The sequence below is a fragment of the Anser cygnoides genome, chromosome 16 (assembly GCF_040182565.1).
Source record: "Anser cygnoides isolate HZ-2024a breed goose chromosome 16, Taihu_goose_T2T_genome, whole genome shotgun sequence".
In the NCBI taxonomy this organism is placed as follows: Eukaryota; Metazoa; Chordata; class Aves; order Anseriformes; family Anatidae; genus Anser; species Anser cygnoides.
In genome coordinates, this window is record NC_089888.1 from 2694063 (window position 1) to 2716083 (window position 22021).

At 42.2% G+C, this 22021-nt stretch overlaps 2 protein-coding genes and 1 long non-coding RNA gene across 9 annotated transcripts in view; 1 reads left to right on the top strand and 2 right to left on the bottom strand.

Moving 5' to 3' along the window:
* NKAIN4 (sodium/potassium transporting ATPase interacting 4) overlaps window positions 1-1611 on the top strand; it is a 49352-nt gene extending 47741 nt beyond the window's left edge. For all 5 annotated transcript variants that reach the window (XR_007167382.2, XM_048074767.2, XM_048074769.2 and 2 more), the window contains one exon: window positions 289-1611. Coding sequence is in view for 3 of the 5 variants with exons in the window: in XM_048074769.2 (XP_047930726.2) it covers window positions 289-302 (14 nt within the window). In the remaining 2 variants the exon portion in view is untranslated. The remainder of the gene's footprint in view (window positions 1-288) is intronic.
* A 2336-nt stretch (window positions 1612-3947) lies between these two features.
* On the bottom strand, window positions 3948-12623 carry BIRC7 (baculoviral IAP repeat containing 7). 3 transcript variants are annotated; one of them, XM_013188910.3, is made up of 8 exons: window positions 12499-12623; window positions 10699-11227; window positions 7877-7976; window positions 7195-7273; window positions 7052-7097; window positions 5877-6092; window positions 4919-4990; window positions 3948-4431 (listed from the first exon to the last, which is right to left on the bottom strand). In XM_013188910.3, exons 2-8 carry the CDS (start codon window positions 11216-11218, stop codon window positions 4232-4234), a joined length of 1233 nt encoding a protein of 410 aa, XP_013044364.2. In that variant the 5' UTR covers window positions 11219-11227; window positions 12499-12623; the 3' UTR covers window positions 3948-4231. The 3 variants fall into 3 exon arrangements, with proteins under 3 accessions (XP_013044364.2, XP_013044363.2, XP_047930719.2); XM_013188909.3 differs by having other exon boundaries at window positions 3948-4434; XM_048074762.2 differs by lacking the exon at window positions 5877-6092 and having other exon boundaries at window positions 3948-4434.
* A 6490-nt stretch (window positions 12624-19113) lies between these two features.
* On the bottom strand, window positions 19114-21800 carry LOC106040805 (uncharacterized). Its single transcript, XR_007167389.2, has 4 exons — window positions 20873-21800; window positions 20664-20750; window positions 19510-19625; window positions 19114-19248 (listed from the first exon to the last, which is right to left on the bottom strand). It is a non-coding gene; the product is annotated as an uncharacterized lncRNA (long non-coding RNA).
* Between the last annotated feature and the right edge of the window lie 221 nt (window positions 21801-22021).

The following is a 22021-nucleotide window of genomic DNA, read 5'->3' on the forward strand; positions in this document are numbered from 1 at the left end:
CAGCTCCAAAGGCTGAAGATCTATGGATCTAACACTCCAGCTCATATCTATTCTTTCATCTAACTGCACTGTATTCAGGTCTGGTATTTACATAACATTCTTTCTAGACTTGAAGACTTAATTAACCCCATTACCTCTGATCTCAGTCCTATTCCTCATCTGTAACCCATCGTATTTACAATCCCACAACAGGAAAAAACAAAGCCAATTTTGTCCTCGTCTTCGCAGTTTAACTCGAGTTTAATACTTACTCCGTGTTGATGCCCTGCCTCACTTTTTCCTCTACAGGCCTGCGTAAATAAAGAAGAGCCAGAGTATGGATAAATCTCGCACTCCAAAGGTGCTGCAGGAAACAATCCCCTGTGGCCTGGATCTACAGCAGAGGAAATACAGGATGGAGAACTCCATTCCATTTTTTGTTCCTTGTCTTCTTTTCATATGCAATGAATGTACACCGAAGGATGACCACGCAGTCTGTTCTTAACTCTACAAGTGCCCTGATGAACCATTCCTACCATAGCCTGGTGGTACTTGCCAACAGATGGCACCGGCCTGAAGACCTCAGGCAGAAGTTCACTAGGAGCCTCTCTCAAGAGATACAGTAGAAGTTGGAGCTGCTTCCTTCTGCCACGGATCCATAGAGAAGGAAACACCATAACACCCTGGGACATCTCATGTTTTGTAGTTAGTTTCTTCCCTTCTCCTTTCCCTTGTTCTGGAAAGAGCCTAAATCCCTTAACACAACCTCAAGTCCTCCCTGCCTGTATAGAACTAGGTAAGGGCTATTTTTTTTGAGTTGTTTAGGCTCCTTGCACACCCTCCACTTTTTTTTTTTTTAAGTTATAGATGAGAGCTCTTCCCCTTCTTCCCCTCACCCAGGACTCTTCCCCTTCTCTGCTCTTTATCAGTTATTCACTCCTTAGTAGTAAGAACTCGACCTGATTTCAGTGTTCTATGACTTAAATACTATAAATGCTAAACAGCTAAAAAACTAGTACAAGCACCAAATCTTTACTCAGCACAGAGCTTAGCCCCATTTCCACGTGCCAAGCCATTCTCAGAGCAGCTGTAGCTTACTCTGGGTTTGCCCACCCACATTAAATTAACACTGGTGTAACCGTATGCACAACTGATACCTGCTGCAGGACCCTGGAAAACCCCCTAATTCCTCCTGGATCACATTTTTGTTCCTGCTTTGTTCACCACACAGCCACGCTTCGGGCACAGGCCCAACGGCTTCCTGCTGGAAGGCATTTCTGTGATAGGGTAATTTTGAGGGGAGGGAACAGGGACAAGGAAAGGGGCAATATAACTGTAATTAAGTTGCATTAATGAGTTGCAGCAATTAAAAAAATGCCGGTTTTGTTAACTAAATCTCCCAGCATGTTAAGCGTCAAGCAGAGAGAGTGCTTGTCCAGCCATTCATGGCATTCTTTGGCTGGTACATTCCACATGCTGTTGTAATTCTTTGTCTTGCCTAGCCTAAGGTTCCTTGGGATTTCTGAACAATGCTTCACAGAAGAGTCAAGCCAGAAGCCACGCTAGGGAAGGGAAGTGTGATGGGAGGATGAAAAGAAATAAAAACATTAAGTGCTAAAGTCAAAGACAAAATGATGCACCTTTATTTGTCCCATTCTGAAAGGATCCAGGAAACAAAATGCTGTTCTATAAAATTAGAAGTGCTAATAGAATACACACAATTTATATGCATCGTGCTTTCCAGATGCCCACCGCAACCTCACGTTTCATGTTCTGATCAGGTGCAGATACAAGCGACATGTTCCTGAAGCTTTCTAAGGGTATTTTTCCTTCTTCTGGCCAGTACAAGCCACAGCTTCTGACTGACAGACAGCAGACAGTTGCTGCTTTGCCACTAGTTTAATCATTTGAGGAAGAGAAAGCTCTGCCTGACAAAACATACTACCTCCACCTTCAGTGCTGTGCCACTGCCAAGTTAAAAAAAAGCAGAACACAAGTTACTACGCCATTTAGACAAGTGGCATAGCAGCGTGGGTACACAGTTGCTTCGCACTTTCTCCACCTCCCCTTTGACTCAACCCATTCCTGTATCATGCTTCCCTACTTGCCCCACTTGATGTTCCCTGAAGGGGTAGAAAAAAAGCTCTCAAGATTTTTCCATTAAAACTTAAAGAAATGGAAGATGAATTTTAGAGGCCCCAGATAAACAATTAGAAAATACTGAATTTACACTTCCTAGTTTAATAAGAATCTTTTCCTCAGAGAAGATTATTGTCCATCAGATGCCAGCATTCTTCACTGGCCCTATTTGAGAAATCAAAACTCAGCACAAATGGTGGAGAACGCAATGTTTCAGCTCTGAAGAACTGAAGTGTTTCACTAGTCATTTAGTGAAGGAATTATTACACAGGAGTTATTCTAGATGGTAGTGCAAAGTCAGGAAGGAATTCCTCAAGTTATTTTGTCATCTGTATGTTTAATACTCTCATCTGACCGAGACTTAACGCCACAGTCACTACAAAAACTGAAAACACTCGCTAAATACTTTAACAAGACTAAGCACAGACCTATGCACTTAATGGTGTGCCTCTTGACTTTAAAATAGTGCAGTAAAGATTAATTATATACAAGTGTGATGACTGAATAGCTTCACAACAACTACCCTTTCCATTCTATGATGTACACAGGTAATTAAGTACCTTTTACTAGAAGTAAAACAAAGGTTCAGGTAAGCTTGCAATATTTAGTACTGGCAACTGCTATAAAAAAAGTCACTCTGAAGAGACAAAGCAAGACAAGACACCACAGGTCATATTCCACACTTAATTACCTCCTCTGGGTTTTGTTAGCAAAGACGTTCAGCCTTCATACTCACAGCCCTTCCTGCTGGTCTGCTTGCTAGACCTACTACTCTGGGAACTGCAAGACTATGCAACAATTGCATTGTTAGGGCAGAAACTCCCTGTTTGCATCTGCAGCATGCCGTGAGATTAAGGAGCAACTCAAAGTTTTGTTCAAGTGGGTTCTCTTACCAGAGGTTAGGAGTGCCCTCTGTTGGTGACAGGCATCGCTTGGGACTACTGCTAGTCAAACCAACTTGTCCCTTCAGGAACAGGTACATTTCCTCATAGGGCATGTCCCCACACCTGGAAGGGGTGGTAACGCTACAATTTTCAAATTCAAATTAAAAAAAGGCCCAGAAATAGCTGGCCGGTTTAGCATCCTCTCATCCTGTTGATGCTCAGGCTAGATTCCAGCCACACTGAGCTGAAGTTTAAGAGGAAATAACACTAATCCAGCACTGAGCTGTTTTCCCTTCACAGATTAGCACGCCCACTTAAAACGTATGCAGCTTTTGCTGCTATTTTTAGTGGCAAAATAAAGCCAATAATAGCTTGAACCCAGATGCAATGCTTAATTTAGCACAGTGGTACAGCTCTGCTCAATACAAAAGCTGCTGGCTGGCAAGAGACCCACCAGCTCCTCAGAGTTCAAGAGTTTGAACTGCTCAGCTGGTAATTTCTCATCTTTGCCAAATGCTGCACTAATATTTACCTGACACCTTAAAATGAAGGAGATGAGCCTTTGACCCTGTTCAGTACCCAGGGTTGGACCTAAATGAGTGACTCCAGAGCCAGTGCTCCAGCCTCCACAGATATGTTTAACAAACAGGTATCAAATCTCAGCCACGTTCAGATGCAGAATTATTCCCACTTACACAGCTTCACATGCTTGGTCCTTATCCTCCCTCATCCTCCTCCCTTCTTGTGCAGTTCGGAGTCTGGAGATCCCACGCAATATCTTCTGTGAATTCCCAAGGAAACTGGTGGATGGTAAGAAGCTGTTTCTCCCACTCATGCTTCTGTAACTTGAATTTCCATCCTTCAGTGTTATCTACAACTAGATTCCACTCTGACATTGTAGGACCGCCACCAGCAGGGCACGTACTAGAATCAGATACTCAGACCTCCATAAGATAAGCCTTTTATTCAGTGAAAGAACAGCTAATTTTAAAACATCTTTCCCCTGCAGTTAGCAAGGTATAGTACTGGCAAACCTTTCTTTTTTTGCTACATGATAGAATATTACATTTAAAATAAAAATCATCGCTTTAGCCAGTGCCAGGAGGCACATTTAATAAGTTTTAGGCCAGGCTGCCCTGCAAATAAGACAGTATCAAACTACTTATTTTCTTCCTCTCTCTTATGAGTGGATTGTATAGATTAATGTTTCCTCTTTAGCACATCATAGCTCAGGACATGAAAGTCCTCACACTCTCCCGGATGACTGCTCTGCAGATAGGGCACAGTCTCAAGTTGAGGGCACATTCTCCACAAGCTACCAGGTGGCCACATGGAACAAACACAACAGACACATCTCTGTCCATGCACACTTTGCATATCCTTTCCTCTTGCAAGCGGCGGAGCTGTTCTTCTGTGCTCAGTGGAGGTTCTTCTTTACCAGAAAAAGAGAAAAGCCAAAGTGTTAGTATTATGACAGCTCCGGAATGCCAGTTCTGTCACCTTGGGAAGTCACAAAGCAATTTGCTCATCATTTTGTTCAGTGGCTGACTGTGAAAGTGTCAGAAGTACCTTTCTCAGGCAAATTTCACTTCAGCTGAAAAAAGCTACTCAATCTTACCTACTTAAGACAGCATATCTATTCATGCTGGACTGAGTAGGGACAGATGTCAGTATCTTTATGCTGCAATATGTAACATCCCTGATTAAAAAACTATTTTAAAATAATAGCCTGCTTCACAAAGGGACCCTAATTCCTCAACATGGTCTCTATGTCCTGCCACCATTCAAGCTGCTACACATTCCTTCTCAGGATTAAAACCAACAAATACAACAACCACTGATGCCATTGCTATAAAAACTCATCCTGATTGTATCTAGGCACAGTTTCCTCACCCACCACTGTCACCCCAGTGCACCTGATTCCTTTTGTTGCACAGACTGCATTTCTCCTCTTGAACGTGAGGTTTCAGCGTCTCTCTCAACAGCATCTGTATAACCAGGAGAGAAGATGACATTAAATGCTACCCCTTTCTGCCCTCTTCAGAGGGCACTGTTGAAAGAGATGTAACGTCCTTGATGTCAGTACCATTCAGTCAAGCAGTTCTCTACAGAACTGTTAACCTCATGCATTCATCCTGGTCAAGCCAATGCTCTCTGGTGCTTACGCCACTGTATTTTTGTAAGGAGGTTAACACATGCCCACATCTCCTCAGAGGTGGTTTATCTATCAGACAGCAGGAGTCAGCATCTGCTCACTCACTACTATGTAATCACTCACCTTTGAGTCATTTTATTTTTTGCCTTAGCTAAAGGGATGGCAGACTGATAGAGACAGGAGCTTTGGAAAGCAGGCTTGTACCAGAAAAATCTGTGGGAAACTACATCTTCAAATAAACTTATCACAGAGACTCCATAAAACAGGTGACACAAGACAGACAGATGAGAAAAATACGTATTATCCAAACAGAAGTATGGGTATTTTTGATGAAGTCCTTGATTCCATTTATAAATAGACTGAGTACACATTCGTCCTAAAAGCCTTGCTTCACACAACTGCCCCTGTCCACCCATCTGCATCAACTGATATGAATTTGTGCAGAAACCCTACAACGTACATCTGCCACTGCAGTTACGGGTAGACAGCTTCAATACTTTCTGCTACGCCACAGCCTACTGGAGAGATGCAGTTACTGATACTACAGGAATCACAGCCCCTTATTCTTCAGCCTCTTCAGGCTTAGGTGCATGACTGCTCTTAATTCCAGCCTAGGAAGAGAGTAGGCAGACCCTCAGGACAGTCCCAACAGTGCTCAAGATCAAGTGAACAGGAGGTTAAACTTCCACCAAGAGCGTGGGTGGGCAAGTCAGGCATACCTCTGCTTTCCTTTGCATTGCTCTCTTCCCATTCTAGCTGGAGCAGATCAGAAATCAGTTCAGACTCAGACAGGTAGTAAGTCCCAGTCAGCATGTATTTGTTCTCTACCAGGCTAACCACCCAGAGGGGGTCAAAGCCCATCTCCAGGACATTATGTGCTACGGAAAACTGATCCGGAGAAGGAAGAGACAGCAATTTCCAGTTCCTTAGAAGATCTGTAAAGCAGTGAGCAGATACTTTACCAAAAAAAGAGGGGGGGAATAACTGAGCAAAGAGCATGCCACTCTCTGAAGTCATTATACATAAAGTGGCATTAATTTCACAACATTCCTCAAGTTATCTATATAGACAGACCAACATCAAGATTTACAGCTTTTACTTCCAACCATAACTCACAAGAAAATCATTGAAAGCAATTCCATGAGAGCCAGGAGACTAACTTCAGATGTTTTATTGAATAGTGTCAGTGAATAAAGCCTCCATGTCTGGCCCTAGTCCAGAATCTTGTTTTCATATCCCAGAACAGAAGCCTCAGAACTGCTTTCATGAAGATCAAGAAGAACTTCCAAGTGAAGCCTCTCTTCCCTCATAATCTAGCTCAACCATTCATCAGCTAATACTGAAGTGGGAAATTCAGCTGGCAGCCTGTTCAAAGGCATAAATCTTTCCTAAGCTCACCTAGTGGACAGGCTCTTCAAGCGAATGAGGAAATCAGTTTTCCACAGCTACACGAGCCAAATTTCACCTACTTAAATCTTCAGCAGCAAATAACAGATGGTAGTAGATCCCCAGAACCAAGCTGGGACCTTCCAGCTGTTCTCTGGTCTACTGAGCACACTTCAAATGCTGCAGTCTGAACAACCCCAGACAGAAACAACAGAACCATCAGAGCACAGACAAGTCAAGGTAAGGTTAGGCAAGCAGCCAAAAGTCACACGATCATCCAGACTAGCTAAATATTTTGTCTTAAGCAGGATAAAAGGTCTCAAGAACATGTACATGTGTTTCTTGTGCTAGAGACCATTTCCTAAGAATAAAGGGAAACTGCTTCTAGAACATTAAAACACATCTCAAAATCACCAAGTCTACAGAGTGCATGGGAACTGGGGTGAGGTGGAAAAAAAGAGCAACACTTTTGACAGAAGACAAAACACCATGTAATTACAGCACCGACCTTGGGAAGCAGAGGAATCTTGTTCAGTCTGATCCCTGGAATATCCCTGAAAGTGTCACAAGATGGTCACAGAAGAGAAGCACACGTATCAGACTTCACCTAACAAACTCACATTCACTACACACAAAATATTCGTGACTCACTGGAGGTCGAGTGCTGGCAAAGGACTCCTGAACACTGTTAACAAATTCTCTCCCCCTTGACCGCAACAAAAATTCACACCTATAAGCAGAAAGTTTTGAATACATTAGTACAGGACATCTGAAGAGCTGGCTCTAAGACAAGACATGCAGAGAGGCTCCAAACACACAAGCCACATTTTAGGGTGGGCAGAAGGGGAGAAACAGGAGTCAGCAATTAAGACGACATGATTAGGTTGGCAGGCCAACCTTTGGTTCTCCCACACATGAGGAGCATAGCACAGACTAAGTGGCAGACCTCAAAACAAGTTTTCCATCTTGGCCCACTACTAAAGCCTGAAGATGGTCCCTTACCACAGAACTTTGGCCTTAAGGATTCGGAGCCTCCTCAATGTTTCAGAGATTTCCAGATGGTTACAGACTATAGCAACAGTTTATACAGTTAAACACGACGGAGCTTACTCAACTAGCTTCTCACCTGGCTCTAGCTAGGTAGAAAAACCTAGAAACTAAGCTAATAACAGGGCCTGGGAGCAGCACCCATTACTCATACACCTGTGACTGGCTGCCTTGTCCCTCAGCTGGTGGTACTTCTGTCTTATGGAAGACAAAAAAACACACTACAACACACAATGTGTCTTTTGGCCTTGCTACAAGGAAGATTTGCCAGCCAAGACCAAATTACCTTGGATGCCATTTGGCATGTTCCCTCCACGGGTCATCTCCGAAGGCCCAGTTCCTCATACTTCCATTACAGTAAAAACACCTCACCACATCCCCTTGTCCTGAAAGAGACACCAAACAGTGTATGAGGTCTCATGCCACCTGATGCTCCCCTAGCCCTAGATGAGAAGCTGGGGAGAGATTCAGCACAAAATCCCAGGCTCCAGGACAGACCAGGTGAGCACGTGACAGTTTACCAGCACTGTACAAGTTGTTTAGAGGCAGGAAATCCAAAGACAGTCAGAAATCGCAGAGCTGCAGCTGGTTGAGACGATTCCAGAGCTGGGTCACAAGCTAACAGCCTGCATGTGATCACCTAGTGCACATGCACACACAGCTGCCCAGTCCCCTCTTGCCTACATTTAGAGCACAGCTATAACCAGTTATACCTATAAACACACTATTTCTAACCGTGATCTGCCATAACCAGCAGACAACATACACAGCTGCTATCCCATAGGCGTAAAGTTTTATGGCAATATGGTCCCAAGCTCCCCACCTTGCTACTGCGGGTCTCTTCATAATCTGAGAAGAGAAACCAAAGCCAAGTGCAGTTGAGAACTGCCTACAAATGCGCTGCCCTAAGGATGATGAAAGTTTCAGCAAGTTTGGGTCAGAGACGTGATCTTCCAAACACAAGGGCACCATTTGGCTTATTTTGAGCATTTGGTTCCACAGCTCTCCAGCTCAAGTGGCAGCAGAGGACTGCTATCAGACTGCTTACTGACAGTCCCCAGGTGAGCCTTTGTGGGGGGCTCTTAAACAGCAGACCTGCAAGCGATAAATCAAGTCCAGCACAAGACAGGTTTTAGCTGCAGGCAGTGCTTTACAGTTTATCCTGTGCTCCTGGCCAAGCTGGTCTCTTCTGTTCCTTAAAACTTAATAAAGACAGAAGCAACGGCAGGTAAGCTGAAGTAGGCAATGCTCTTTTGCTACAGGCATGCATGCTGCTTAGCCCTCACTGCTTCGCCTTGAGCAGGCAGGTGCAGATTTTCAGTATTTAACTGCATTTACAGCAAGATTGAGGTTACAAAGCTTCAGTGAAAATCTTGCAGAAGTAGAAATACATTAGCAAACAAACTTGTTTAACTCAAGCTAAACAGAACAGGTCAGTTATTTAGACAGACCTTCCTATGTGTACACCGCAGGTGCAGATTTGAGGTACAGCAATCACAACATTTAGAGATGAAAGGAAAGGGCAGCCTTGCTAAGAAATAGAACTCAAATGGAGAGAGGCAATTCAGTTTCACTGCAATGATAAGAGCATGAGACATTCATGATAACCAGGATTTTTTCCATCGAAGAGGGAACTTTAGTCTGTAGATGCAGACTGCCACTTCCCTCCACATCTCAGTTACTGATGTGCAGATACAAAACCCATAGATGCCTTCATCACATGGAAGAAGGAACATTTCTAACACAAATGTCACTACATTAGATTGCAAAAAGAAAAGGATTCCCACCCACAGTATTTAATTACAGTCATTCATGAATATACTAGAAGGATTTCCTCCAACTGCCCATTCCAGGAGGCAGTACTTAGACTTGATACCTATTCAGCAAAGCCTGCAAGGAGGAGCAACTGAGGATATGTATATATTCACATGGTAACAAGAAACACTGTATATTTTGCTCAAGAAAGCATCTTTTCTAGTTTGGTAATACAAGTCCAGTGTCCCTATGGACATGAGCCACAAATGGGTTATCTACCTACAAGTTTCCTTGAGTTGCATTTTTGAGAAGAGAAGGCTGCAGTGCAAGGCTGGGCTTACATGAAACATGGCATGCCAAGTGCTTCAAATCCTTCTAAAAGTGCAAGCAATAAATAGGTTCAACACACATTAATTCCAGTAAAACATATGCTTTAAACATGTCATTCTTCTATTCCTGCCAGTAAGGGGAAAGACAGCCTTACTAGTGGATTCATCAATACCCAAAACCAGAGTCCAGCATACTAGGGTATTCTGCCCAAGCAGTACATAAAACAGCACGTGCAGAAGGAAGGATGTGGTTTCTAACTATACCAAGTGTACTTGCAAGTATCTGGGCAAGCAATAACATTAAAACAGTGACATCTTCAAAAGCTAACTTGAATAAGAGTTTTTAAAAACGCAGCAGATTCCAAAGTAGTGCTTCAGCTAAAAAAAAAAGGTGCTAATTCATCAAGTTTCCTTTGGTGTCTAGGAGCTACAAGCTGGTATAAAGATATCAGCTGACATACATATTCATACCACCAGAACAGAGCCAGAAAACTTTCACCACCAAAACACTGGTGAATACTTCAGCATAAAACTATGAGCAACATCTAAGGAAGCAACACCAGCAGCCAGGCAGGCGTTTTAAAGTGCTGCAGGATCCCAAATCAGCAGCACCTTCGTGAAGATACTGTGTGACAGCAAGATGGAAATGCAACTGATTCTGCTTTACAGGGGACCACGCTTACTCTGCTAAAGCCCTCAGAGAAGCACGCTTTCCTCCGTATGTTAGGTTGACGTGCAGTGTGGACAGAACATTCACACTGTGCTGTTACCAAGCAATCTCAAGTACTCAGCTACAGCCCCTGCAGAGCTTTATGTTGTTTGCTCCTCTGAATGGTTCAGGTAGGCAAAACTTGCATGAAACACGGTCAACCCCTCTCTCTAGCCAAGATTTCTAGTTTTGCATTTCCTCCAGCATTTGGTACAGTAAATTAAAATTTAGCTATGGGTTCCCAGGAAGAAATATACACAGCCATGCTTTTACAACACTACACAGACAGAAAGAGACTGTCTTGGGCGTTCCTACCTGTGTAAAAAAATCCTGCTCTAGCCAGTTGCTCAGGATGCATCTCATTACGTTGCGGCCAGTTCCGAAATGTTGACAGTCTCATCTCCTCTGTTACCATTTCTGGGTATGCTGCTTGATTGGGCAGGGCTGTCTCCTCGGCGTCTATCCACTGCAGGAGGCTGAGGATCTGCCCATCCACACAGTCAAATATTCCCTGGAGAGGAAGCAGTTGCTGGTTCCGAACAGCCTCACGGTAAATGAATTTACAGAAAGGGAAGAACTTCAGGTGCTCCACCATCGGGCAATCGCCAGGTTTCCAATCCTTCAGGATACCACCACAACAGAAGCACTGTACATGGTCTCCTGGACCCACAAAGAAAAACCCAGCCTTGGCCAAATCCCAGGCAGACACCGGTGAGCTGTCTGGCCACTGGGAAAAAGTCCTCAGTCTTCTTGCTTCATCCCTCATGCTGGAATTGAAGAGCTGGAAGCGAGCAGTCCCGAGACAAACCTCCTCTGCCGGTACCGTGTCCGCCATGCCCTTGTTCTGAAAGAGAATGAGATAATCCAGAGCAGTCAGCTGGATTCCCGGGGTCAGGCAGCACTCGCCCTGCGTTATTTGTCCTACATCCCCACCGCTCAACCCCACGCATATTCTGGAAAACTCGTGCTCTTGACAAAGCTGAGCTTGTTTCAGAACTGCAGCCTAATCGCAGATCCGGTGCTTGTGTACTTTGCTGCTAGAGTTTTGCTGAGTCCTTGCTGGTGTGCCTGAAGGGAAGAGACCTGCACTTTCTGATCCCCTCTGCCAGTTTATCAGAGAGACGCTTGCAGGAACAGAGAGTGGAGGGGGAGGGCAAAACCTATGCTACCTCTTGCTGAGCCAATCCAGCTTTCAGCCTCAGATCTGTGAGATAAATCCCCAGTCATTTTGCTCAGCCTTCAAGCTATCATTCAAAAGACTGCGTTTTTGCCCCTAAAAAAAGACAACAGAGCAGAAAACAGCCACACCCAAGCAAACATTGAGACCACGTCCAGTTCACAGTACCAGACTATTCGTAACCTTATTATGCCAATTAAACATAACAGAGGAATATCCCTCTTACAGAGTACTCTCCAGGAAGAAGTCCAAAATAATTAAGTTCAGTTGCTAGGGAAAGGTGTCCTTAAATCTAGGAAGGATAAGACACTTTCTGCCTGTGCTAGTTCTACACAAGGGGAAGTTAAAGTTAGTGAACGTCCTGTTATCCAAGCCCCCATCCTACCTAAGGTAAAAGCCCTTCCCTGCAAAAGCTAGACTGCAACTCAGCTACTGCTTCTAGTACTTTCTATACTGATTGTAAATACACTTTCAAGGGTCATACAGTTACACAATTAAGAATCGGGATCAGTTGAACTGATTGACACCTAGAAGATGACCAACAGAACAGAGCACAGAATAAGCTTCACAGCAAAAGAAAAAGAGAGTTACTCCACCCAAAAACTTAACAGCTGAATCAGATTGTTGAATCATTTTTTTTTTTAAAAGAAAGATGTGACATAGAAGAGAAAAAGATATATATTTAGTTTTGGCTTACAGGGGAAAAAATGCTATGGTTTGCCTATTTTAAATCTTCTACAAAGCATATAAAGAGCTAATAACTCTCCACACCAACTCAATATATTAAGTAGCTATAGCACAAATAAGAGACAATTCTTTCTCATTATCCTCTGCTTACACCTACTTAGCAACATACCTTTGAAGCCACGTTACAGCTATTATCAACAATTCTCTACAACTAGGGAAATAAAAACACAAAAAACATACACCTTGCTTACCTGAAGTAAATTACAAACCACTTCCGATAACTAAAGCTCTCCCAACCCAAGTTTCAGGCAACACTCTCCTCTACACCACAGAAACCTTTCCCCAAGAAAGCAGAAGCCCTTGCACAAGGCAAGTGATGCCACCTGGCACAGCGGCCATTTCTAAAGCATCTTTTTCCCCGATTGGTTGGGTTTGTATTGAAATTCTCTATCGGCCTAATAGCTCAAATTTCCTCAATGCAAGTCACCTGGCAAAGATGTGAAGTTGATTCTGAGGTTCTTCCAGAAAATAACTGCTTGAGCCTAAGAAACGAGTAAGTCTTGTGACCTGGTTAAAACCTAGCATAAAAAACCTAGCATAGCAGTGGTTGTAGCATCTTAACTTCACGTAATGCTTGCAGTCCTGTTTTGCTGTAGTGGCTTTGCCACTAGATCTGGAGGCTGAGCAGTCAGGGTGTGAGGTTCCTTCTCCTTGGCGCAGGGCTTCCCAAGAACACCCAGCCCTTCTGCTCTGTCATCTCCCAGGGAAATCATTTTTTTTGTCCTTTTTACATGACTTTTTTTTTCAGTTAGCAGCTACAACTTAGACAATCTTTGTGCTTATGAAGAAACAGAATGTGTTTTAGCACTCCTGGAGATGTACAGATAATCACGGAAATGTACACACACGGTAATAACTGCAGTGGGTATGGCACTGTGGTGTTAAAAGGTTCTGCACTGCGATGGCTCTATCATACATTTCAAGTACAGCTGCACTCAGCGTGCTCCTGATTTCGCAGGTATTAAAGCAGCCTTCCAATAGGCAATTAAGTGAAGTAGTTGCTTAGAGACTTGGAAGAGTCAGGCTGTCAAAGACTGTGCCCCGGTTTCCCTGTCCCTCAAATAAGGACTACTGCATCTCCTACCTCAGAAACATGGTGTAAGGATTAATTAGTCTGATTCTGATGTCCACTGAAAATCTTCGGACCCTGACAATGTAATGGAGTCTAAGTAGACACAAATTACCTCCATAGCAAATGTCTAGCCATGTTAATACAGTTTTCCAAAGCCACATTGAAACAGGAATTTTATTATCAGCTGAATCAGGTGCAAGCATCACTCGTGCATTGCGATCCTCTGGGGGAGCTGCTTTCAAACCACAGCAGCTGACGCTGATCTGTGCCATGCCAGAAAAGCGTGGGAGCCTTGGGAACATGGATCGCTGCTGGAAGTAAAAGGGTTCTCAGTAGGACTACTGATTTTCCTCAATTGCTGATGTTTTGTGCAATTATGATTTCTTCTTTAATTTTGATTTCATATAACAGAGACAAACATAATCATATTTTAAAATGAGACTGCCAGAAATAAGTTACGACATACATCAAATACACCGCGATGTCACACAAGGGCATGACAGCAGCTCCTCACAAAACGCTTGCAGTAATGCTGTGACTGTAATAGCATTACTCTATCTTCTTCACCTTGCACTCACACACATGTTTTGCACCTTACAATTTCCAAGAAAATGCACTATAAAATGAGAGATAATAGCAACAAGAACTTACTCAAGAGTGCTTGAATAGATTATGTTGCCCTTACTTCGGGGATAAACACTAATTCTTTTGCTACCATCACATCTTTACAACTTGAAATCTTTCTATTCCTTTGCTTTCCTGTGGTCATAATTCAGAAGGAAGGGTTTTAAGGTCAGTTTTGAAAGGTGCAGTTACTTGAAAATGTGTTTGTCTCTACTAACTTCCTGCCTGAGAAGATGCATGCATCTTATTCTAAACTATGTATTTGAGAAAACAAATTGCTTCTGTTAACATAAGAACACAGGTGTTTTATGCTCATAAAAATGATAAATTGGGAATTTTCTTCTAAGAATCTTCTAAGAAGATCCATGTCCTTTTCTTACAGGCAAGCCTATACAAATATTTTAATTAAACATTCTGTTGTTGAAACTTTTTTTTTAATTAAATACACGTTTATGAAAATCCCTCGAGCAGTAGGGGGCAGTGCTTATATATGAAATTTACAGAATCTTTTAACGTGAAGGTGGTTCATTTAATTTGTCCACAATGAATTTATATGTAATTGCACATTATCTTCTGCTCCACATATCCTGTTCTTGAAGAATGTATCCTAAAAATGCAAGATACGGAGTTAAAAAATGTCCCTCTTACAGAGGCTGTTTGGGGACTATTAATGGCTTACAGCAAATTACCTGGTGATAGATAAGAATGATCAGTTCTCATCTTATGACACATTTTACAAGCAATGAGCTGGTTTTGTACTGTTTGTAACTGCCTTGCTCCTAAAATGTGATCTCAGGAGGTACCGGGAACGTGGCATGCTCCTGGATCTGCTGACTTCGCAGTCGCACCCACCCTCAGCAGCAGTTTGCAAGTCAGGGATGCTTTCGTGGAATGCTTAAAAAGTCTGACCACAGCACAGGGCAGCACTGTCGTGTTGTTGTCGAGGTGTACTGAACTGCCAGGTCTGTTCAATTCCACTTCTCCTAGGGGGAGCCCCTGGGGTGGCTGTGGCTATGGTTCCACGTTTAGCCTACATCAAGGGCAACTATCTCAAAATACATCACAGATATCCTCTGCCTCTATTTTAAAGATGGTGATACCGAACACAGGGGAGCTGAGTAACTTGTCAGATTTATGAGGTGCCTTGGGCAGTGTCAGGAACAAGTTCTTCTTTTTTTCTATATTGGCCTTTCCCTATCCTCCAAGCCTGTTAAAGGGGGAGAAGCTGTATATGAGTTCAGAGGAGCTGAAAGACAGCTTCTAAGTTAATTTACAAAATTTGACTGATTCTAGCAGTGATTATCTTTTTTTTTTTTTTGTAGTTGTTAATATAGTGTTCTTTTAACATCATGCAAGCTTCAAGACAGGTTTAAGGTTAGTTTTCTTTGGGGGACACTCACATAACAGATCCTGGAGGGAACATTTCACCAACAAAGGAAAGCTCATAAGGACTACTGACTGTAGCAGAAGATGAAGTGACAGGAAGTATGATGCAGAGAGAAAAATAAGCCAGCATGCTCAAGGACAAGTGATGGGGTTTTATTTTAGCACACCAAAATTTTGAAAGCAAATAACATCTTCAGTAACGTGTTGTATGAAACTAAGACTGATCTTTTTTAGCAATCTGTATATATTTTTAGTTCCTTTTCAGAGGATTAAGATGTCCTACTGAGTTTTTGAGCTTGTCTTAAAATGAAGAGCATAACGAGCTAAAGACAAACAAATGTGGAAAACAGTAAGCATCAACCAGGCCAGGACAGACCAGTGATAATGATCAACAGCATCACCACCATGCCCCTGTACGAGGAAGGCATTAAATTCTACGCTGCTGAGCTTGTTTCAGGGGTAACTGGAAGCCCATGCCAGGCAGTGATTTCAAGCACTCTAGGAAGAAATAAATGTAAACATAATTAATCAAAAATATATTTGCTAATATCAGCCTAATTTGGAAGGAAAGCAATCAAATACAAGGGCCAGAGTATAGCTGAAGACAGTATGAGAAAGAGCTCAAAAGGGCTGAAGTGACAGGAACCCTTGGAAAAACTCCAGCTGAGTTCAGTATCTCTAATCTTAAGGTTCTACACGTATGTAACGGGATAAAGCTGTTCTGCACGGTTTAGCTCAAGGAAGACTATTGTGCTTTCATTGCTCAGCTAAGAGTGAATCAAAAAATCCTGAGGAAGGAGGCTTTTGTAATGGGGAAAAACAGTGTATCAGCTGGCATTATCAAAGAAGCAAGGAGGCTGGGAACATGAACTGAGATGCCATTGCTTGACATTGCAGCTGATCTGTAAAGGGGCAGGATATCAAGGAAACTTATAACATAATTCCTGTTCTCATTTATTCAGAACCACCCTTAACTGCTCCATGGAGACAAGCACCCATTTTTCAGAACAAAACAGGGCTCAGTTCAGACCTTGCGATATAGCTGCTTTCTGGGCTGAGGCACTAAATTAGTTGCCATAGAAGTAGGTGACTGCTTCTTCTGTTTCTCCATTTAGGGTCTTGCTCTTCATCTTCTGCCTCTTCCTTATCTATTATCCTTGATCTCCCTTCACACTGAATGGCCAGCTGGAATCATCCTGCAGCAAAACACCTGCACTCTGCTGCTCTCATGAGAGCTGCTGGCAATGTATTTCCTGCACCAGTAAAACCTTTCAGGACGCCTGTCTGTCCAGCTGCTTTCCAGTGCAGCACTGAGGGACCACAGCAGGTTGCTTGCTGTCTGTTGACACAAACTCCAAGGCATCCATAAAATGAATCCACTGCAGACAGGCAGCATGATCCAATTCAGTGAATAACGGCAAGGCACAGTGAAAAGTGGCTAGTCACACCACAGACAAACACAAGTCATTCCCCTAGGGCAAAGCTTAAAAGTCTCCCTTTGCTTCTTCATTCAGCTCAAGGTCCTTTCTTTTGCCAAAAACCGAGTAGTGCCATATATCTGAAGGGATCTTCTCTGCTTATCACTGTCTCCCTTGCTGTGCTTTCCACCTGATGACTGGTCATTTTTAATTCCTCACTGGATATTTCAACAATAATCAAAAACAAATTTAACACGTTAATAACATAATAAAAGCTTAATCCTTCTCCATGTTAACAAGCATTAATTCAGGAAAGCTGAAAAACGTTGCTATATTGCTATAAATACACTTACAATAAACTTACACTGCCAGAACTAATGCACAGGTAACAGATGCATGTTTTAAGTGATTTCCTAAAGATTCCAACCTTTTAATCTCCTCCCTGAATACTTTCTTTCAGCCCTAACTACCACAGCATCTGATTGCTTCAAAACTTTATGTATGGTAATAGTTAGGAACAGCTCAAATGTAGCTTGCAACACTATTCATGAAAAGTGCTTAGAATCAAACGCTATTTATATACCAGCCCACAGGAACAGAACACAGTACATATCAAAAGAAAAATCTGCACAGCACAGCAGATAGTCAAAAAAAATCAATTGAGGAACTGATAGTACTGTGGCTTGAAAGAAAAGCAAACTAACAGTGTTTCTGCCACAAGTCATTATTATGTTTTATACTGTTTCCTAAATTCATGATTTCAGTGTCCAGCCTATTACAAAAATATGTTATAGAAGATAGAGTGGGTTGAACGCTGTTTAACACTTTTTCAAAAGCTATTTGTAGAAAACAATTGCTTTCTTACATTTCTAAATGGCTTTTGGAGATGAAAAAAAAAGTTGCTTTCTCAGGGACCTCTTTTCCTCTTTTTTTTCCTTTTTAATTGGTTTTCTGCTCCTGCTTGTCTTTGGCAATGAATACAAACATGGTCAAAAAAAAAAAAAAAAAGGACAAAACCGGAACTCACTCATCATCATTTAGGTTTTTTTCTGTTTGATTCCCACAACACTCTGAAGTCTTACAAAAATTTGTAAGAATTCAACACTGCCTCAAACTGCATGAGCAATTTTATGTTTTCAGCAGAGCAATGCCATATCCAAAGAGCAAGCAGAGTGCTTAGAGGGCTGAGCAGTAGCACAGGGATTAAAAATACAACTTAGTTTCTAGAGAGAACTGTCTGGCTAAAAACAATTCCATGATGAGCATGGAAAGCATGAATGATAATCCTTTTCTTCCTTCCTTTCTGAGTAGGATATGGCTGTTTTTCCCAAAGATAGGCTGTGCTTCTCCTTCCTCTCCGCTTCTGCCTCTCCCTACCTCCTATTGTTTCCTGCTTCTTTCTGACTCTTACACAGAGGAGCTTCACACTTGTGCTGTATTCCCTGGCATTCCCTGGCAAGAAGTATAGGAACAAAAGATGTGTAGCCTCATCTAAACTGCATGGCATTGCTACTCCAAATTCTTCACAAAACTAACAAACTAACTAATAAAACTAACAAAACATTTCAGAAGATATTGCTATCAGCTGGTGACTAATGTATGTTCCACCATTCAGCCATTAATTACCTTTAAAGAAGGATTTGTCAGACATTGTTATGACTTTAATAGAACACATTTTTTAATTGGTGGAAAATCAGCCATTAAGGAATATGGAACATCTAATTTTCTGACTAAACTCTGCTATAGTTTTGAACATGTTTTTATTGCATAGAGATGTGCCTAGCTGCCTATTACTTGGGCAACAGGCAGAAAGGTATGTTCTTGAGCTATTCACACTAACAATCGCCTATTTCTCCCATGCAAATTGACTCAGAATAGGTTTGCTTTGCCCTGTATCAATAATCAATAGCAAGAATGAAAGATAAGGAAGAAAGATGACAGACCAACGTGAAAGACACCGCAGAAAGATGAAGTGAAAAATGGGTGAGACAATTCAAAGAAGTAAACAAAGACTGACCTTATAAGTTAACGGAAGCTACATAACAGCAACAAAGAGTTGCTGATGACAAAGAATGAGAGGGACACTTGTGATCAGTCATTGCTCAGTTGAGGACCTTGCTACAGCTTTCCAATGAAGTTGTCTTGCAGTGAACAGCATGTGATGAAGATCTCAGATGATATCTGTTCACAGGACATGCTCTTTGCATATCATTTTCCTTCTCATGTTTTTACAAAGCATGCCAGTGACATGAAAAATAGGAAAGAACAGATAGTACTTCTCTGTGTGACTGCCTTTATTTTACCCTAAAGTGATGGAAATTAAAGCTGGATCCTTGCTTTGGTTACATTCCACGGAGGTGTAGCAGAGAAGGAGATGATTCCAGCATGACAATGCTTGATTTTATCTCCCTGCTCATAGCAGAAAGGGCTGCATAAGATTCCTGTAAAATCCAATTTAAGAAAAAATTATCTGTAATTTATACACCAACTCTTCCAAGATTTCAGAGTGTTAACAAAGGAAGAAAAAGGTATTGTTAAATATGACTTATATGAAAAGAACATACCACTGTGTTTGTCTCAACAAAGCCAAAACAACAAAAAAAAAAGTGCTAGCCCACAGGTTACACTGTTACTCTCCAACAGTATTCTGAGAAGGGAGAAAATTCAATTTAGCTGAAACCATTCTGAATATTGCGTCTTACCCATGTGCTTCAATTGAGACTCCTTACTGATTTGTTTCTAAAAGATTGTGTACTTCTCAATGGACAGGCACGATCATTCTTAAAGTCACCCAGAAGAAGCAGCAACTCACATTTTCCTAATACAAAAGAAAAAAAAAATCCCATAAAGATGGATTTAGACAAACACATAAGTATATACTTGACATGCTCTGACTTTGAATCTAAAATAACAGGTATAGTCTAATAGCTTTAGTTCCCTGTACCTTAGGGTGCTGAAACAAATACAGTTCTAACATTCTGCCTACATACACTCATGGCTAGGATGATTCATAGTCACATAGCTGCTATATCAAGACTAGTGAACATATACAATCACATGGACTTCGCAGCAGTGCCCATCACCCTAGTATCCAGGACAAACCTTTCTTCTTTCTGACAGATGTTCCTCACTCATGCCCTGCTGTTTGATTTTTCTCACATTTGTTTCTGAAGCAATGTTCCCTGGATAGCCTTTCCAGCTCACCTAGGGACTCTGAAGAGCACACACTTACTAAATGTGTCCATAACATATACCATTTGGCAAACAATTAAAATGAAACATGCCAATTATTACTTTCAAGCTAAGACAAAGAATTCAAAGCATCTCCAGGTGCTGAGCATTAACACAGTATCCTTTCTTACCTCTGATGACTGATCAGAAAAAGGACAAAAAGTGGACTGTACATTTCAGATATTTTATTGGAATAAATACAAACTCAAACTAACGATTCCTGAACTTCTAAAGACAGAGAAAACTTTGGTTTTAACTGTATCTAAAAGAAGGGATGGTTGCATTGTATCATTGTATAGTACCATTCATGAGGACTAAAATTTATCAATTTTACCCCCAAAATTAAGCATGAAAAGGTTACAAGAAAGGTTTGTAATCTCTGGAACTACTGTTTGGTATGTCAGTCTTATCTCTGGGCATTGTACAAGTTGGTACTAGGCCCAGCTTGGGTCTAGTTATTACCTCAGACAAGTACACTATATATTATACACATGTTGAGGACCTAATTCGGATTCATTTTTCTCTTAAATATGTTAATGTTGTGTGTATCTGGTAACCGTATATGGTGCATGTTTGTATGAAGAAACCTACACAAGAAGTATGTTCAAAGGCAAAAGAGACTTACCAAACTAAATCTCTGCAGGTATTTTGATACTTTCAAGAAAAAGTCAGGTTTCTGGACATTTATTTCCGTTCTCCAGATATCAGGCACCTATATAACATGTTACAGGACAGTTTCAGTAATACTGTTAATCAGTGAAAATTCTGTTACAACTCTTATTACTGCAGCAACTTCCAAAGAAGCCAGAATTATAGCCTACAAATCTCTAATACCTTATAACATGTTTCCACTGTTCTGCAGAAGTGCTAAGATGAAACTTCTGTTTGTTTTTTGTGTGTGCGTGTGTGGCTTAATGGGCTCCCAGTCCAGCAGACTCCAATCAAGCAATGATTGAACTCTCTCTTACTAAGTTTGTAAGTCAATAGGGCAGTAAGGCCCCTGGTCATTACAAAATTATAAACAATAAGATAGCAAGACAGTGCTGAGTTCTGTCTCATCACAAAACATTTATGATTTGTTCATCAGAACTCGAATAGATATAAAGTGGATTATCATATAAGTTTCTGTATTATAATAAGTAATCTAACAAACTGCAGGGCCTTGGGGAGGGCATGGGATGCCTTTTTGTTCTGTGCAGCACCAAAAAATTGTATATTGACCAGAGGGTTCTGAGTGGGATCCTAAAAACTAACAAGAAGTTGCAACAGTTGTCATTGCATGTTCCACCCATTTAAGAAAAAAACCAAAAAGTAAGCAAGCAACTGAAAAAACTACTATGCACAAGCAGCAGCTGAAGTACAGCTGATAATGAGCCAGAACTCAAGTACTGGAAGGACATTGCTTTTATTTCACCTGATTTCTTGTTAAGCAAACACCAGGCCACCCTGAAAACTGCTAAAATCCAGCTTCAGCAGCAGCCAGCACTGAGCAATTGCAACTCAGCAGCCTTATTTGCCACCGTTTCATTTCCCTACCAAGCCCCACAGGGGTGGTGCCTGCTGACACCCCTCAAAAACCAGTTGCGTGCTTATGAACCCTGTGAAACCAGCATCAGCGATGCTAACGGGGGCAACATTTCACTCAGGTTTGGCACAGCAATAGCTGGAAGGGAAATCAAATGCATTAACCTGATAAAAATAAACGGAACGGGACCAGCCGCACCAGCAGCTATGGTGATCGTGAGGGGCTACGTGAAGGGGATACAAGGTCGTGAGGGGCTACGAGGGGCTGCCTTTGGAGCCCTACACCCATGCAGCCCAAGAGGCGCTCAGGGGCCCCGCCGCCATTTCCTCACGGCCCCAGCGGTGGGCGCGGGTGCCCGGGGGCCTGCGCGCACCGCGCATGCGCGACAGGTGCCGCCGCGCTCTGCGCGCCTTCCCCCCCCCCCAACCCGGCCGAGCGCTCCCGGCGTGCCCCGCGCT

Bases quoted from the DNA above. Each gene is read 5' to 3' on its own strand.
- BIRC7 (XM_013188909.3), bottom strand. From the start codon at position 11,218: ATGGCGGACACGGTACCGGCAGAGGAGGTTTGTCTCGGGACTGCTCGC. The intron at 6,093-7,051 runs GTCGGTGCTGTA...ACTGCTTTACAG, and splicing joins AGATTCCTCTGCTTCCCAAG to ATCTTCTAAGGAACTGGAAA. The intron at 4,991-5,876 runs GTATGCCTGACT...CTGGTTATACAG, and splicing joins CAATGCAAAGGAAAGCAGAG to ATGCTGTTGAGAGAGACGCT.